Genomic DNA, 19161 nt, shown 5'->3' on the forward strand with positions numbered 1-19161 from the left:
AAAAAAAAAAAATATGGAGAACTTCATCTGCCTGAGGACAAGGGTGAAGGAGAGGAAAGATGAAGGGAGAAGGAACATGATGATTTTTTTATTGGTTTGGGGTATTTATATGTGCGTTACCCCTCAAGACCACATTTACCAAGTTTTCGTTTACTAAATAGATGATTTTATTTTTTAACTAGGATTTTCATGTTTAAAAAGCACTCTCTGTTACTGCAGTGGCTTGATAGCTCAAAGTCAACTTGGATCTTGGAGGTGGCACATGATTTTGTAGTATCAGTTATTTGTCAATTATTTATGTTTGGGACAGAAAAAAAACAGTTACTGGAGAGAAAGCATCTCTCTGATTTCTGCCAGTGATGCGACACTGTGGCCATGCTGTCACTCTCGGAGACGGCCTCAGGATCTGGGTAGCTTCAGAAATGCCTGGTTTGCTCCTGTAGCAATTAGCATTGGTAATGCTACACAAGTTTGGGCTGTCACCACTGTGCTGTTGCACTCAGAAGAGTAATCAAGTGAAAGGCTTTAATTTCATAACAAGCCAAGTGATCCTCTGTAGCTTTCAAAAATAGACCGTTAGTAAAATCTAGCAGGTATTAATTAGCCAAGAATGAAAAAGAAGCGGCAGTAGAACTCGTTATGGACTGCCTGTTTCCAAGTGTATGAGTAAACAAAAAGCAGAGACAGTCCTTCACCACTGTTTCTGTTACAGCTGTCTATACGTTTGTAATGATGGTAAGAATGAAGGGTAATATTTTGACTCTTTAAAGCTGAAGATCTGTCACCGAGATGGTGAGAAATTCAGGTATTTGTACTTGTTTCTAAAAGCAAATGTCTTAAATACATGTGTTGGTAAACTGGAGACATGACTGAAATCTATTGTGCAATGGGTTCATGATTGGTTTTATATCACAGATTAGCTTTGCTCAGTCAAATACAATTTTTTATTATGGAAATATCGGAAAAGGTCCTTTCCTTCTCAGCTCACATAATTTTTCACAGCAGTCTCCTGTGTACTTTATGAAGATAGCTGCAAAAATAAAGTTTGATAGATCACTTCCAATTCTTTTTGTCTTTTCATATTTCATAGAGTTCATGAAAAACCTTCATAAATTTTTCATATGTAAGATGAAAAGATTTATTGTGGAAGAGAGACTCAAACCAGCCCTTTACTATTTTCAGGAAAGCCAAGTGTAGAACTTACTGTTGATACAATATTTTAGAAATAATCAGTTTGTTATAGGTGTTTTGTCACAGCAGGAGATAAATTTTGTGTAAAGTTGGAGTTAAATCACTTAAGGCAAAAATGTAATGTAGTTGTTCCTAATGATCTTTATAGTGCTACAAAGGTAATCAAGTCGTTTGTGTGTGTAGTGACTGCACATGCCATCAGATAGCAACTGCTGCCATCCGAGAGCACATACTTTGCATATGCAGTTTCAGCTGGTGTATAGAAAACAGCTGGATTGGAGCGCTCGATCTTCATTCATCAACATTGTCACAGATCGTAGCCTACACCCAAAATTTCACTCAGTTTTGAGAACGTGCTCGTTTGCGGGATTTAAGAATGGTGTATGTGTATTTGTTGGAAATTTCCATTTGTGTGTGTTATACAAAACACAGGTGCCTCCACATATAAATCCAGATTTCTCTTAGACCGGTTGGAGATTTGTTTTATCAATCTTTATAGTCCCAGTGTTTTAGTGAGAGCATGCTAAATAGCTGCTGTAAATCTAAAGATTAGAAGATAAGATTAGTATGTGGATAATGATTCGTCCCATTCCTTGACGGTAAAATATGATGGGTTTTTTGTCATAAATGTTCCAAATTATCCAAGGATATAATGGCAATCCTTTCATTCGCAAACTGTGCAATAAAATACATCTATTTATATTTTTACTTCTAGTATGTCTTTTCTTTCTAACATTTCAAGTTTCTCAAAACACAGGCAAGCAAGACCAAACTGCTTTAGCAGAAAGACAAAGTTACCCATTCTTATACCGGATGCATCTTAATTAAAAAAATTACATATTATGCCTTTTCTTCCATCTTGGCAATCCTCCTTTTAAAACTTTAAACACCGTTTGAAGTGCTTAAAGCCCTGCAACCCTGACTGACTGGGATAATACTTGTATTTCAAAAATGCCAGGCTGGCTTTGGAGCAGATATGCTATAGCAACTTGTAGATTGAGATCATTACTTTTCATCTTTATCTTTCCTTTCCCCCGCCTCCCCCTGGTTGATACAATGCTCTTGCAGGAAGCATTCAAGCCTTTCCCTGTAGTCTTCCAGCTTTGTTTTTTCAGTAAGAAAAGAATTAGACCAGAAAAGCTGTGTTTTCATATGGCTCCCTTGTACATTCAGATCTGCCGCCTTCTCATTTTTTCTGTGTCTTGATAATCCCTTGCTTGCGTTCTGCAGGTGACCTCATTTGCATTCTTTAATTGACTTGCTCTTAGGAATAGAAGACATTGATAATTTTTTTATCCAAACATATGGCTTTTATACTTTCAACTTCTAAGGGACTGTTAACACCAAGTGAAACAGAGGAGAGGAGGAAATAAACAAAACCAAATCAAACCAGGAGACACTCACAGTTCCTTTTTCTCCACAGGTTTTACTGTGGTCAGCCAGAGCTGCAGAGATGTCCCTCTTTTAGCAACACCCACATTCCTTTTGAAACTCCCTGCCAAAGAATTAAAATGGTTTTTTCTTGCCAAAATTTTTAAATTATCAAAATTAGTTGTTCACTTTTAGAGATCTATGAACCATATAAAGGCAATAATCTGATAAATCATTCTAATAAATACCTGTCATGCTTTTTCCAGTTTGCGGAGAAATTCCAAGAAGTAAAAGAAGCTGCCAAACTAGCAAGAGACAGATCTCAAGAGAAAATTGAGACTTCAAGCAATCATTCCCAGGTTTGTAATTTAGCTTTAATACCTGTATGCATACAAGATAAATAATTTAAAGTTAAATTTTCTAATGGACTGTACCAGCTTCTGGCAGCAAGCTTGAAGTATATAAAACGAAGATTGCTGAAGGTAATTGTCAGCTGCTGGACATTAGCACTGCCAGAGGAATATTTTTCATCCATCCATGCTCTTTGCCTTCATTTAAATCTTATTTTTTTTCAGCAGTTCTCGAGCTGTTATAATTTGTTTAATAACAGGGAAAGCTATACATCCTTTGATTTGTACTGTTACGCAGTCTGGGTCACTGGAAAGCAGGCCAATGTGGTGCTTCAGCGGAAAGTAAATGAGATTCATCCAGATAGTTCTTTTTGTCATCTAATCTACTTTTGAGGGAGTTTGGTTTGCTAGTGGAGACGCTGTCCGTGTGGCCGTGGTGTGCCATTGCCCAGGGGTGAGCGGTGGAGCGCTGTGGGGTGGGAACAGAGGCAGTGCTGTAGCGAGTGCTTGGAAGAAGCTTGTGTTGCGTATTTGTACAACACGCTCTATAGACGGCACACCTTGATATTGCCAGGTGCCTTCGTGTCCAGGGAGATCTGGGTTTCTTACAAATTGAAGAAATTGAGTGTTGTCCCAATCTCTTTAGACGTTTGATTGTAATTTCGTAGGCATTGCATTAGGTAAGAAGGAACCCTGTTCAGTGGACGTTCTTGGCTTGGGCTGATGTTTGGAGGAAAGTTGGATGAATTTTGATCAGAGAGGAATTCAGATGCATGATCAGAAAAAAGCTGTGGAATGCTTTTGGTCTTGTAACTACCCCCCTTTCTGCGGTCCACAAACACTGATCTGAGAGGCTGACTTGGGATACTCATTTTTTAAAGTCTTTGGTCATGGCCTTTGTGGTTCACTTTGTTTGTCCTCTGTTGGTGATCAGCAGCAAGCAGTGTATGAATGGTATCTCTTTGGAGGAGCAGTAGCTTCTTTTTCTTAGTTTTGGTTTGGACTTTATGTGCTTCCAGGTGCGCTGTATTGTTTCATTATCTCAAAAAAAAACCCAAAGAGCCTTTAGAAAACACAAGCCTTGCCAGTGAAACCACTTCAACATTTTTTTTAAACACTTTAAACTTTCATTTCATGCATCATTATCATTTTTTCATTCTTTTTAAAGAGATCAGCTTTGCAGCCAAGATGTAAAGGGTATGCGTTTGTCACCACTGTTCTGCCAGGACAGCATATTGCAGCCTAGGTCTCGGCAGGGTGGTTTGGGATCAAGATTACAAAGAAATTGGTGTTGTGGTGTTGCAGGAGATGCAGGAGATACCCAGTGTTCATTTGTGTGTTGCACTGCAGGAATCTGGACGTGAAACACCATCTTCTACTCGAGCATCTAGTGTGAACGGGACAGACGATGAGAAGGCATCACATGGTGGTCCTGCTGAGGCACATCTCAAGTCTGAGAATGATAAATTAAAAATTGCTCTAGCCCAAAGGTGAAGTTCCTTTAATACCTGAATTTATTGGAATAGCATGCAGTAATTAGCTGATAGCTAATGGTATTAACAGAAACTACTCAAATGTAATAGCATTAATTTAAAATGGTGCAGCAGAATGGATGAATGAGCAGATTTTAGCAAGTACCTCCCAGTATCCAGTTGAGAGATATTTACCATTTAGTTTTCTCCTGATCCAGTTCATGATGAAATAAGATCTCCTTTATTCTGCTCATGCCAAGTCTTATAACCACCTTTGTTTGTGAACTTTTAGAGTTACAGAAGTAACATTAAAGCCATGGGGGAGCAATTGCTACTGATAATGTGTGAAGCCAATCTCTCTTCCTCTTTGAGTTTGCTACATTTACTTTGATGAAAATAGATATGGATATTTAAAATTATAAAAGGGAACTAACTCAACCGTAAAATGTTGAAGTGAGAAATACGATTTCATCAGGCTGCTTAGAAGCCTTAGGGAGATGTTTCTAAGGCTGTGGACAATGCCCATTGAAGTCACATTTTTTGCTATTTGCTTTGATAAATTATTTGAAAATGCTGAGAAGAGTAATTTGCAGCCTTAGTGAAAATATAGGCGTTGGAATATGCAAAGTTACAACATTAAAACAGAATAAGTCTCTACTGGGATCTTGCCTTGTCTGTCTCTTGCATGTTAATATATCTGTGAATGGAAGGGAAAATCTAACAGGATCAAGCTGCTCTTAAAAAGCTATTTAAAAAATAAGGCAGCAGCACCATAAGCAGCATTACCCAGTGAGCAATTCTAAGGTTGCATATATTATGTTTGAAGTACATCATCTCTCTTTATTGACGTTTCAATAGCATAACCTATTTCAAATCATAATGCTTGCTCGTTCCTCCTGCTGAAGACACCTCCACGGGCAAGTAGCAACTGGCATGTAGGGAGTTTCAAAGCCTTCCTTCCATTCAGTCTCTAATCTCGTGCTCTACGCTGCAGCTTGAAGCTTTGGAGAATGAGTAGTTTAATTCTTCAGCATTATGTAACACTGTTATATTTAAGGCTGAGCATTAAAAAAAAATCAAATATAGATAGCGTCAACCCCCTGACATCTTCCGTTCTGAATTATTGTACCATCTGCAAATGTGCAGAGTTGCTTTGTTGCAGGGGTACCACGTCCCCAGGCGCGCGGTGCCGCAGGTGCTCAGCGAGGCGCAGCCGTGTGGCTCTGGAGGTGAGCACAGACCGTGCACAGCACCGAGTAAAGCCCCTGCTCGCAGATGGTGGAGATTCCAGCTGTCAGCTTAACCCCACAGCCTGCTTTGACAGCCGGACTTCTGTTCCACACACACAGGTCACTGTTTCTGGAGTTGATAGATCCCTTTGTTTTGGCAGAAACAGTCAGATTAAGGCTTATGTTCTCCTTAGGCAGGCAATGGCTAAAGGCAGTTATGCGCATCTGGGTACTTTTATCTGATAACAACAAATTACTGATTTTTCCACACAGGTGGATGAGTGTGCAGTCAGGTAAACAATAATGATACGCAGGAATCTAAGGTGAAGCCACCTAATGGCACCCTGTTTTTCTCAGTTCATGCAATGTGAAGAAGTGGGAGACAGAGCTGCAGACGCTGCGGGAGAGCAATGCCCGTCTGACCACGGCGCTGCAGGAGTCGGCGGCCAGCATCGAGCACTGGAAGAAGCAGTTCTCAGCCTGCAAGGAGGAAAATGACCAGCTCAGGAGCAAGGTAGCAGAGCATACCCAGAGGAGAGCCAGCTCTTCCAGTTAGCTGCTCCTGCCATTGCTCTTCCTCTTGGATTTCTGCTGCTTTATCTTTGTGTATGTTGTGTGTTAGGAGATGGATTTTGTCTTTGAAAGGAAGGCGGGGGGTAAGGCAGCTGCCTCCCTCTGTGCACAGCGCGCAGGGAAGTTCAAAGGGCTGGGGATCAGCAGGGGGACTGGTGCTGCCACATCATGAGAAGCTCCCTGCCTCTTGGTTTGGGAGGCTTGGTGTCAGCAGGGCTTGCTGGCCAGGGTGATGACGAAACAGAAAGGTTTTAGAAGTGGGATTACCTTGTATATCCTTTTCAAAGTGCACTCAAATACTGCCAGGTGATGAATGAGCAAGAAGGCATGGTTATGGCCAGGTTACCCCCAGGAAACCAAGCTGGGAACCACCCAGTATTGGAAGCAAATCCTGATGGCAGGCAGGGAAATGAGGATGTGAGCTATGCTGTCAGCTCTGCGTGCTGTGAGCCCGGTCCTCCAGCACTAATGCTGGGCACATCTCATCCAGAACCCTGCCAAGAGGCTTCCATAGAATTACAGAATCACAGAATGGGTTGGGTTGGAAGGGACCTTAAAGACCATCTAGTTCCAACCCCCCACCACGGGCAGGGACCCCTCCCACCAGCCCAGGTTGCTCCCAGCCCCGTCCAGCCTGGCCTTGGGCACTGCCAGGGATGGGGCATCCACAGCTGCTCTGGGCAGCCTGGGCCAGCACCTCGCCACCCTCACAGGGAAGAATTCCTTCCTTATATCTAGTCTAAATCTACCCTCTTTCAGTTTAAAGCGATTCCCCCTGTCCTGTCATTACATGCCCTTGTATAAAGTCCCTCTCCAGCTTTCTTGCAGGCCCCTCCAGGTGCTGGCGGGTGCTGTAAGGTCTCCCCGGAGCCTTCTCTCCTCCAGGCTGAACAGCCCCAGCTCTCCCAGCCTGTCTGCACAGGAGAGGTGCTGCAGCCCCCTGATCATCTTTGTGGCCTCCTCTGGACTTGCTCCAACAGGTCCATGTCCTCCTTATATTGGGGAGCCCGGAGCTGGATGCAGCGCTGCAGGTGGGGTGTCCTGAGAGCAGAGGGGCAGAATCCCCCCCCCTCAGCCTGCTGGTCACGCTCCTTGTGATGCTGCCCAGGATACGGCTGGCTTTCTGGGCTGCGAGCACACATTGCTGGGTTGTGTTGTCAGGCAGGCATTGCCAAAAGCCTTCGCTCTGTTTCTGAGCACATTTCTCAGCAGTGTAAGACCGAGGGTTAGCAGTAGCTACAGCAGAGAACAATTCAGAAGTTTAAATTTTTAAAGCCTGTTTCAATGCATCATTGGTACTGTCCCTCAAATAATACTGTATATTACTTATATTGTGTTACCCTCAGACAATACTGCTATGAGTAACAGCCCTACACGGGGCTGGCACTGACCTGGGCTGGGGGAGCCTGGTTTCTGTGAGCGCTGCTTGCAGGGATAACTTCATTCTATTCATCTTCAGTGTGTTTGGAAAAGCTGGATCCTTTTCCTGCTCGCATAGATGGATCACTGGGATGTTTGAAGTACAGACCAGATTGTATCAGTCTGTTGAGGATTTTTTTTTTTGCTTTAGTGTTGCTTTCAAAGAAGGAAGGAATTTTGTATCTTTTGGTATGTCAGTAGGCTGCAAATAGTAATTTGGCATTGGAGGTGGCCTGGGTTGTTTTGTGAGCACTGAAGGTCCATGTGGAGCAACCTTTTCCTAAGACAGATGTTCTGTGTATTCACATGCATTTTAGTTGTGCGCAGCGATAATTCAGAGATCCGACCAAAGATCCTTCACAGAGCGTAACTGATGTTATGTTAACAAATTAGTATTAGTTGTTACATGATTTAGGTCCCTATATCCATTCTGGTTTGGATAAGGGAGAAGTGAGAGACTGGAACAGTATGTTATAAGAAAATACCATAATTTACATTGTAGTTCTTTACTTTTCTATACTGTTGCAGAGAAATGTTGTTCTCATTAACTGATCAAACATGCCACATCTCAGTAGCTGTAGCCTAGATATGAAGAGATTATCAAAACACTACCTTCCTGCAGCTGCGTAGTCATCGTACCAGTGACTACTAGCCAGACTGTGCAGCAACGCTGTCTGTACAGTGCGCTGTCTTTTTCTGTACGGAGAGGTTTTCTGAGCTTTTCTCCTAAGCACACTCCTTGCTCGGTGCTCACGCTGCACCACTGCAATGCCCTGGGAAGTTCCTTCTCCTTTACTAATTGGGTCAGAATTTTTTGCATATTGCTCTACCTTTGAATGAGGGAAGTTATAATCCCAAAGCGACATGAAGCTGAGAATTAAAGTACATACTTTAATGAGCTGGCCCGTTGGCCTGTGGGAAGTGCATCTCCTGGGAGCCAAGTCCAGAGCTGGCAGGAGGAGGTATGGAGAGAGCAAAGCACATCCCTGGGCGAGAGAACAAAGCAGAATACGTTGCTCTGAACTGGTTCTCCCCTCAAAGTTTTGATGTTGTGTCCCTCATACTACAGCTAGAATAATAAGCAGCCCCTAAGGAGGCAAAGCTGGGAGTGTGGAGAGTTTCTTCTCCTTGCTGCCTTAAGAAAACCCATCCCTCATAGTGTTGTGTTGGTTTCATAGAAGTGAAGTGCAGATTTTATCCCCAGCTCCACTTTTTTTTAGATCAGTGTTTTGTGTATTCCTGAATACTTATATGAGATCCTGTATGAGAGAGAATAAACACAGTCCCAGGGCTTCCTAGTGGATGTGTAAATTGGCTTTTTTTTAAGGAAAGAAGCGATAATTTGGTTGCAGTGAATCTAGTGCTATGATTTAGGAAACAGACCCATGATAAAGTAAAATTGTCTGTGCTTCCCTCTGCTCAGTGGAGCAATGCCTATTTACATCAGCTGTGTTCTGCCCCAGATTTTCAGAAATTTAAAAAATTTCATCTAATGTCTAACATTTCTTAAAGATTGAAGAACTGGAGGAACAGTGCAATGAAATAAATAAAGAGAAGGAAAGAAATGCACAGCTGAGTAGACGCCTCCAGGAGCTGGAAACAGAACTTCAGGACAAAGAGCTGGTGAGTGCCCCGAACAACAGAAAAGGCATGCTTTGGAGTTTGAGTAGATCTGTCTGCTTCTCCCTTGGGGTGTTAGGTTGATGGACTGGCTTCCCTACAGCCAGAAGCAGCCCGATGCCTCAGGGTGTTGTGTGTTTCTGGATTTTCCATGTACAGCTCCTTAGCAACAGTTTGATAGGAACCCTCAGTCTCAGTTTCATGACACATTCTGTGCTGTGACAGCACACTTTAATTTGACAGTGGTTAACAAACATGACGGTTCTATGTGTACAACACTTTAGTTCTAAAAGAAGAGCTGGACTGGTGAAACTTGTTACCCAAAGCCAGACACATGTGTGCTAGAACAGTTTCATTTGCCAGTCCCCATGCCCTGAATTCCCCTAGACATCAGGACCATCATTAGAAAGAGATCATTTACAAAATAACTTGGCCTTTGTGTAACAAGTCCTGTTTCTTTTTCCAGATGGCTCATAGTCTTTGCCATTTTATGGTCTCCCTCTGATCTCAGGACTAATGCCAAAAGCGAGAAATTCAGATTCATTTAGAGTACCCCAGTTTGTCACTTTTGACATGTAAGGTGTTCATTTTTCTAAGGAAAATGAGGTTGATGGCTTGGAGCCCCTGAACGGTGGGGAAAATAATGGGATCCTTGGGTTTTTTCCTTCATTACAGTGACCAAATGCTCTGTGCTGGCTGAAGAGAAAAAGCTGTCAGCAGGTGCAGTAAAGTTTGTCATGTGCCATTACAGCATCTCTACTGGTGCTCTTAAAAGCAATGCTGTTAAGGAGTTTTAAGATGGCACAAGGAAATAGTTTAGGGAGATGGATTTTGATGCATTGTTATAAATGTAATATGGTTTTCAGCTCCGTATTTCAAAGGAAAATGTCATGCTTTCTTCCTAACCTTTCTGTGGCAATAACATGTATAATAACCCTTATTCTCTGCTAGTGTTTTCCTCAAGATTCATGTTTTTATCGTACCAAATGAACCAGAAAATTGATTGACTTGTGAATATTACATGCCTATCTTCCGTTTGCACTGACAATACACTAACTTGTTTTCAGACTGCATACTTACGTTGGCAGGTTCTTGATTAGGTCTAAACCACCCATAAATGACCTTTTCATGGTCTGCAATTCAAACCAGCATGAAGCCTGCTCATGGACATTGCCATGTAAGAGGAGCTGCTGGTATCCTCTTCATGTAGGAAATAAGTAGAGAGAAATGTAAAGACAGGAGAATCAGGACAGAGCTATCTAGAAAAATAATTATATTTATATATATATAATTATATATTTATATGTAGAGATATATAGTATATATTTTTTATTATTTTCATTTATTTTATATATATCATATGCCACATACCATATATATATATACACACACATAACACTGTATTATACTCTACATAGTAAGGATACAGTATAGTAGCCATATATACAGTAATTGTACATAGTATAATATGTTTATATTTTGAGATGTGAGCTCCTAGGCATTATTTATGTATCTACAGATATATATGCATGGGAGCTCATATCTCAAAACAAAAGAGTAAGTTAGCCTTTCTTTCCCCTATATCAGCAGCTGGGACATTGCGTGGATATAGTTAAATTAGTTAAATTCTTCAGTGCAGTTCACAAAAAAGCTGTAGCATTATGTGATTTGTCTTCTCATATTAATGTAAACTAATGCTGAAAAATGGGAGGAAACAACAAAAGCAGTCAGAGTTGGCCTGGAATTACAGAATTTCTAAAAAGAAAAAGAATTTATTGATGTAGTGGTGCTTTTGGCAAACCTCAGAAGAAAGAGACTTGCTCTCCAGGATGCACTGGATTCTTGTGAAATTTGGGTGATACTGGAAGTGCTGAGCATTGGTGTACTTAGAACAAGGGAATCGGGAGGACTTGAGGAGAAATGTTATTGTCTGGTTCTGTGGAAGAGCTTGATTTACGGATTCTGTTGCACTCACATTACGCTCTAAGTTCACCTGTTAAGGAAGAAACCAACCTTTCACAGCCAAAAAATCTGCCTTTCTAATAGGGCTGGTTTTGCTATCCTGTGTCAGTACAGCTCAGAGAGGATCACAGAATCACAGAATGGTTTGGGTTGGAAGGGACCTTAAAGACCAACTAGTTCCAACCCCCCACCACGGGCAGGGACCCCTCCCACCAGCCCAGGTTGCTCCCAGCCCCATCCAGCCTGGCCTTGGGCACTGCCAGGGATGGGGCATCCACAGCTGCTCTGGGCAGCCTGGGCCAGCACCTTGCCACCCTCACAGGGAAGAATTCCTTCCTTGTACCTAATCTAAATCTTCCCACTTTCAGTTTAAAGCCGTTCCCCCTGTCCTGTCATTACATGCCCTTGTATAAAGCCCCTCTCCAGCTCTGTTGCAGGCCCCTCCAGGTGCTGGCAGGCAGCTGTAAGGTCTCCCCGGAGCCTTCTCTCCTCCAGGCTGAACAGCCCCAGCTCTCCCAGCCTGTCTGCACAGGAGAGGTGCTCCAGCCCCCTGATCATCTTTGTGGCCTCCTCTGGACTTGTTCCAACAGGTCCATGTCCTCATTATGTTGGGGGGCCTGGAGCTGGATGCAGCGCTGCAGGTGGGGTCTCACAAGAGTGGAGCAGAGGTGGGGGAATCGCCTCCCTTGACCTGCTGGCCATGCTTCTTTTGGTGCGGCCCAGGATACGACTGGCTTTCTGGGCTGCGAGCACATGTTGCTGGGTCATGTTGAGCTTCTCATCAACCAACACCCCCAAGTCGTCCTCCTCAGAGCTGCTCTCAATCCATTCTCTGCCCGGCCCGTATTGATCTGGGTGTTGCCCCAACCCAGGAGCAGGACCTTGTGCTTGGCCTTGCTGAACTTCATGAGGTTTGCATGGGCCCACCTCTCAGGCCTGTCAAGGTCCCTCTGGTCGGATCCCTTCCCTCCTGTATGTTGACTATACCACACAGCTTGGTGTTGTGGCAAGCTTGCCGAGGATGCACTTGATCCCACTCTATCCCACTATGTACCAACAAATATGTTGAACAGCAGTGGTCCCAATGCTGACCACCCCTGAGGAGCACCACTCATCACTGATCTCGGCTTGGACATTGAGCCATTGACTGGAACTCTTTGAGTTCTTTGAGTGTGACCATCCAGCCAATTTCTTATCCACCGAGTGGCCCATCCATCAAATCCATGTCTCTCAATTTAGAGACAAGGATGTCATGCAGGACAGTGTCAGATGTTCTACATGAGTCCAGGGATATGCCTCTACTTACTCTTGAGACCGTAACATATGTGGGCAGTTTCTGGAGGAGATTCTTGCACTCTCTTCAAGTCACAGAGTTGCAAATGTACTTTTCAGCTGCTCTGACAGTCCTGCAAAATGTACAGGCTTTGAGTCTTTCCCTACTACCCACATTAGTGGTGTTTGTTTGTGGCGTTAATGTAGTCAAGATGTCTTAATTTCCGTCAGAGATGTGGACTTCTCTCAAGTCGCATTGCTCTTTTCATGAACTCCTTTCAGCTAGTCCTCTCAGTTTGGATAGTGATGCCACAATCAAATACAGATTTCAGGGGGCGGTTCTCAGAGCTGTACAGTGGAGGAAAGCCCGTTGCAGCTGTGCTCTGTAATGATGCCTCTCTATATGCAGCTCGTAGTGCCACTGGCCTTTTTTAACTGCCATATATCATTGAAAATTCATGTCTAATTTGCTCTTTGCTACCATCTATAAATGGCTTGTAGCATTACAGCCCTTCAGATTTCTCTGTTATTGAATGTATCTTTTACATAGGTATGTGTTTTAGGTGTAGATTGTGTTAATATAATTAAAATGGCATTCGTGTTAGAGATTAGATTACATTGTCTGTTTTAGAGCTACGAAGTAAAAAATGTAGTGAAAAAATTATTCTAATAGAAAATTAACGTGTTTTGGAATGCCGACATGATATTTTGATTATTTTACATCCAAATACTGTGCAGAATACAATAAAATATGCAAAGCCATTTCATATTCTCAAATTTTCATTATGTTTTAAATTGAGGCTTGCACTAGTGGTTTTTTTTTTTCTTTTATGTTTTCAAAGGAACTGGAAGAGCTTCGAAAGCAGGGTGAAATTATACCACAGCTAATGTCAGAATGTGAATCTGTATCTCAACAACTACAGGTACAGTTTAGCAATGAAATTAATTTAAAAATAGTTATACATTTACTTTCTTTCTCACAACTATATGCTTTTTTCTGTTCAGAATTCAGTGTTTGAAGGCAAAAGAGCTCCAGTTTGTAAAAACAGAAATTGCTGATTACATGCAAAATGCACCATGCCCTTCCCAGCACAGGAGTAATGAAATGGCTGTTTCTTTGCCTTGCTGTTTGCAGAAATTGGTTTGCCTGCGATCATGCTGCATCTGTCTCCTGCAGATTCCAGCCTATCCTGTATCCCTTATTTCTGCTGCTCTGGGTTTGTGAAGCCACACCTCAGCCGTGTGTGTCGAGCAGCACTCAAGACCTGTGGCTAATTGCCGCAGTGGCACCAGGGAGAGCTTTTTGGAAAGAAACAGAGAGTGTAGCTGCTCACCACCAGGGAAAAAAGTTCACCCGAGGATGCATTTACATGCTGCGTCACTCCTTCCCAGCAATGTGTAGCTCGCCACGGTGGCTTGGGTTTGCACGTGTGGCTCCTCTGCTGGGAGGGCTGTGGGAGCCGTGCCCCAGGCAGCGGCTAGGCTTTGGCCATCACTTGTGAAAGTCAGGGCTTGTGTAGATGTAGTAAATTAATACATGAAAGGAGAACAAATATAAACAGTCTCACCGATGAAATAAAATCCGGTCAATCAAATAAGCCGTCGCTCTGATAATCGAAATAATCTAAAATCGTTTAGAAGGCTGATGAGGAGTGCAGATGCTGAAAATGGTTAAAATACTAATTTTTTTTGATTCGGTATGGTAAAGTGTGTCATCTATGGCTTTTAGTGAGAATAAGCATGTGCTTACATGCATGAAATGGAGAACAACAGGCAGAAGAGCTAATGCGAGGGGAAAATAATAGAATGAACTGCAGGGGAGGTGTTAGGTGGCTGACTTGTTCCTTGCCTGAGTGCTGACACAAAGTGAAACTCCTAAAAAAATACCAATAAATCCAAAAGTGCTGAATAAAGCAATATTACTCCTCAGACAGTATTTTCTAAGCTTGTTTTTCAAGGTTAAACCACCATAGATAATTCTGCATGTAACTGGTGGCACAGTGTCTAGTTCTGGAGCTGTAGCAATGACAGAAATATATGCACAGTGCATGATTTAAATCCAGTTGAATTTTAAGTTATCAACCAAATGACAAAATCTGATGCAAAGCATCTTTTCCAGTTAATCTGTGTTCTTTCCTGCATGGGTTTTCTTCCCTTTTAATCTGACTAGCACGTGTCACTTGCTCTCAGAGGTGCTTGTGTTACCAGTCTGCAGAAGTCAAAGCAAACTTTTACAGCCCAGCTGTCATTCGTAGCTTTACCCTATTAAATGGTGTTCATCCTTCTCTGTGATTCATCTTATTGTCTCTTTTGTCTTTAAGGCTGCTGAGAAAAAGAACAAAGATCTTGAAGAGAAAGTCAGAACACTAAGGACAGAAGTCGAAGAGAGCAAACATAGGCAGACCAACCTTAAAACTGAATTAAAGAATTTTTTAGATGTACTAGACGGGAAGATAGATGAATTACATGATTTCCGACAAGGACTGTCTAAACTTGGGATTGACAATTAGATGGCAATAGATTTTTTTTGTAATCTAGGGTCTGGATGTTTGATGTTTTGTTGATCCCAAACGTGTGTTTTACAAAATATAATTAGAATGTTCCACTTGTTTGCATTGGTTTTGTACATAGAGGCTGAAAATTTGCTGTGGGTTTTTTTTTGTTTTGGTTTTTTTTGTTTGTTTGTTTGATTATTTTCCAAACCAATTGTGCTGCTCACTGAATTCTGTTGAGATTAGAAACTTCCTATATTGCTGCTCTGGCTTCGTGGGGTTGGGAACAGGTGGAGGGTTCTGTCTCAGGAATCTGGAACTAGATCTACCTTAAAATGAATATGCAGTTAGTTGTTGCAGGGAAATTTATATCTTTCTTAAGGGCTGTTGCAACCATAGAAACTGAAAACAAGTCTTTCTTGTCTGGACTATCAGCACTCCTAGCAACATCCAGTTTTATTCCTTGGTGGAGCAGAAAGAAGATTAGCTGGAGCTCCTGCAGTTTGTAAAATGTGCCTGTGATGAGCTGCAGTCAAGTAAATCACAGATACCAGGATCTTTAGGGACCACATCAGTCGGGCCTGATTCACTGAAAAAAAATCCAGTGGATTTCAGATAACCTCTGATTCAGGTTGTATGTGCTTGCCTGGACCCTCACAGCACAAAGTCAATGATGTAGAAAGGAATTTCAGCTCTTGAAGTCACGCATCTTACCCAGTAGGTGAGGACAGCTTCTCTTGCTTAGCAAGATCATCTCTCTTTGGCCTTCAGTTTTGAACCCACGTAGTTCCATCGTTATGTGCATCCCTGAAAAATGCCCACCTGAGTCTTGGGATGAGATACTTACTTTAAAAAGTGGTGTGTTGCTGGTTTGTACACAGGGCGCGTGCACCTCTGTGCAGGTTGATTTCTGTTGATTAACTTCTGCAGTAGTGAAGGAAGAGATGTTGATCCGAAAAGCAATATAAGGTTACTTGAAGGTGTTACTCAGAAGCCAGGTTCTGCCCAGGAGACTTGCAGGGTCACAACCACATGAAATCAAAATCCTTTCCTATGATTTCTGCATTCTCACCTCGTACATCTTTGACAGTAGGGTGGGAATCAGTCACCAAGTTAGACTGTCCAAAAAAAAAGAAACCCAACCCAAAAGGCAAGAAATGCTATTGCATTCTCAAACTGATTATTCAGCAGCTCTAAGTATGTTTTCAGAAATACCAGGTCATATGCTGGGCTCCAGCAAGAAGTTCACTCTGACACAGCCAGGAATGTAAAAAGGGCCAGAGAGGAGAATTCAGTCCGAGTTTTGCTCTTGCTCCTAGGACTGCCTTCAGCTTCTTTCCCTGCTTTCTCCATAACCTGGTTTGAGAGTCTGTTTACACAGGATCTGAATTAATTCAGGAGAGAACTTTTATTTATGTGACATTATTATTTGCTTAATTCAGGCAAAAGCTTGGTTAAGCACCATGTTAGTGCATTCCATCAGTGACTGCTATAAAATGGCCACGCTTTTTTTTTTTTTTTTTCCCTTACATTTAGGGGCTTTTTTCTTTTTTCAGCACATCTCAGTTGTAAAAGTGACCTTTAAAAGAGAGGTAAGTTAGAGAGAAAACATGCATTGAATACTTTTGCACATGGCTATATAATCCCTGTGCTGGAGATAGGTTCTGTCTGCAGTTGTCCCTCGAGTTTGCATTTCATCTGTTACTATTACATTATTTTCATTGCCTGTTTTTTAGATTGGACTTCGTGTATTTTTGCTTTTACTCCTTTTAAACAATGGATGTGAAGCTGGGACTTTTCATAACGTTATGACCATTGAAGTCTCTCTAACAAAAAATTGCTGCAGGCTGTTGATATTTTAAAATCAAAATAAAAATCAAAATCAGGTACATAGCATGTAGGCGTGTGAAAATTAGACTTAGCCAGCGAGCAAGATTCTACAGTTGCATAATGTGGGGTTAGATCAGACTTGCCAAAATCGAAAATGACGTCAGAAACTGTGTGTGGTTGTCCACAAGTAATCTCCATTTTTAGTCTTTCTATTTGATAGCAAGTCAGATAGACACCATCATTTAACAGGCAGCTCGTCCTGCTTCTCCTCTCCTCCCATGCTGCTTTAGAGTTCCCAAACTGCAGCCAGTCCCTGTATCAGCTGGGAACCATGGGATAACACAACTAAGAGCTGCAAGCGATACAGATAGTCAGGGCCCTCCTCGTCACAGTGCTTTATTGCTTTTGCACCGAGGACCCTGCTCCATCTTCTGTTTCCTTTTTACCGTTGAGCAATCTTGGGGCTTCCTTCTTGGTTTTAATATAAAATACGATTTTTAACATGATTCTGGGTAAAGGGATGCAAAAGACTGGTGTTGTTTTTTTTTTTTTTACTGGGGTTAATCCAGATCTTTTTTTCCACTCTAGTCAAGTCTTATCTTCGATCCAGTTCATTAGGAATGTATTAAGCCACCCTGAAACTGTAAGAAGAGTGTTTCTATGGGATTGCATCAATTTAGCAGATGGAGTTTAATGCTGGTGCATTAAACCAGCGCATAGCTGTGACATGGGCGGTTATTTCTGGGTGCTTCGCGCCCATCAGAGGGACAGTGGGGGTGTCCTTAGAGAAATCCCAGCCCTGTCTCTTCTAGTCTTGCCCCAAATGTATGTTTTCCTTATCTGCTATCACTCTGATGTGGAGTTGTTAGGGATGCTTGTACACAGCTATACCCTGGGGGAAACTCCATCCTCCCAGCATCCAAGGTCTTGCTATAATTAGCTTTCTCTCTTTTTCCTTTCCAACAGCAGTAAGTTGACAATTTCTGTGTGTAATTACTTAAAAGCCTTTGCCAAACCCCATCTCTTTTAACCTTTCCCTCTCTTCCATTGTATCTTTTGCTCTTCAAAAGCATGCTAGGAAGATGTGGTGCATGCTCTCGGGAGTGTTTGGACACCAGCTGCAGCTCCCCTCCCTGGCCTGGCCCCATCCCTCCCCAGGACTGGAGCCTCGTGCCCCTGCTGAGTGGGGACCGGCCGTGTCACACGTTGCTCATTTCTTGACGCGCTGTGGTGGCCCAGCAATAACCCCCACGTGCCAACCCGTGCTGCTCCTCAGGGACTCGATCCGGTGTGGAAATGCCTCCTCCCTCCCGGCGGGAGCCCCAGGGCAGCCAGCCTCCCCCCACCAAGGCGCCCAGCCTCCCCCCACCAGGGTGCCCAGCCTACCCCACCAAGGCGCCCACCCTGTCCTTTGGTGCGCATCGGGGATCCAGCCCGTCCCCGCGGGCACCCCGAGCCAGGGGCTGTGCTCAGCTGGCAGCCACCTGCTTAGGGGCGGCTGCAAATGCTGCCGGGGCTGGGGAATGCTCATCCCTGTCCGAGAGAGGGTCTGCAGGGCTTGGGTTTATTTGTTACTAAAATACAGTGCCAGGCAAACCCTGGTTTCCCTGTGCCATCAGCAGTGAAGGAGGTGATGGCTCCATTCCCATCGTGGAGGTGTCATTACATGAGGTTGTGTGTCACCTTGGGCAGTCGTGGCTTCCCTTTCTGGACATGGGTTTCTCCCTCTGGGGGGTTGATGGCAGGACCTATCCTACCTCAGTAACACCGTCTTTTGTTAATAAAGGTCTTGTGCTTGGCACTTTGATAGCTGCCAGCTCCTCGCCGCGGATCCCGCCACGCTGCCCGTCCAGCCCTCCAGCCCTGGTGGCATCCACCAGCTGGTGGCTCTAGGAGGAAAGATCTGTGCTGGCCGCTTGTGACACTGGGTTAGAGACTGTCTTGCTGCCTTCCCGTGAGTTACTCCTTTGAGCTGGTGTTAGAGCTGCTGACTAATGGTGGGTTGCTTCTTGGGGTTTTTTTTTTGGTGGCCAAAATGAGAAAGAAACGGGTCTGCTTTGTGTTAGCACAAAACCTAAAAATATTCAGTGACATAAAAATACATGGAGATAACTGTTTTGAAGGGGAAAGAATGTTCCATTAGATATGTTATTTCACATTTTGAAAAATGACCTTAGCCTCATTTTTGGAATAAATTACTTCAAAATGAAAAGCTGAAATATTGTTTCTTACCCCAAAACAAAGTAGGTTAACCTTTTGCTTTTTTCCTATTTGGCTGAATATTTATTTGCTGATTTTGACTCTCAACTTCACAAGTAGTTTTGTTTGGCCTAAAAATGAGTACTTTCCAGTTTTCCTCTCTATACATCTACTTGGTGTC

At 42.9% G+C, this 19161-nt stretch overlaps 1 protein-coding gene across 2 annotated transcripts in view; it reads left to right on the forward strand.

Moving 5' to 3' along the window:
• HOMER2 (homer scaffold protein 2) overlaps window positions 1–15064 on the forward strand; it is a 59960-nt gene extending 44896 nt beyond the window's left edge. For both annotated transcript variants that reach the window (XM_040600983.1, XM_040600984.1), the window contains exons 4-9: window positions 2829–2921; window positions 4263–4402; window positions 5971–6127; window positions 9118–9228; window positions 13302–13382; window positions 14781–15064. In XM_040600983.1, the coding sequence (XP_040456917.1) occupies window positions 2829–2921; window positions 4263–4402; window positions 5971–6127; window positions 9118–9228; window positions 13302–13382; window positions 14781–14969 (771 nt within the window). In that variant the 3' untranslated portion in view covers window positions 14970–15064. The remainder of the gene's footprint in view (window positions 1–2828; window positions 2922–4262; window positions 4403–5970; window positions 6128–9117; window positions 9229–13301; window positions 13383–14780) is intronic.
• The last annotated feature ends 4097 nt before the right edge of the window (window positions 15065–19161 follow it).

Source organism: Falco naumanni, chromosome 7 (genome assembly GCF_017639655.2).
Source record: "Falco naumanni isolate bFalNau1 chromosome 7, bFalNau1.pat, whole genome shotgun sequence".
NCBI lineage: Eukaryota > Metazoa > Chordata > Aves > Falconiformes > Falconidae > Falco > Falco naumanni.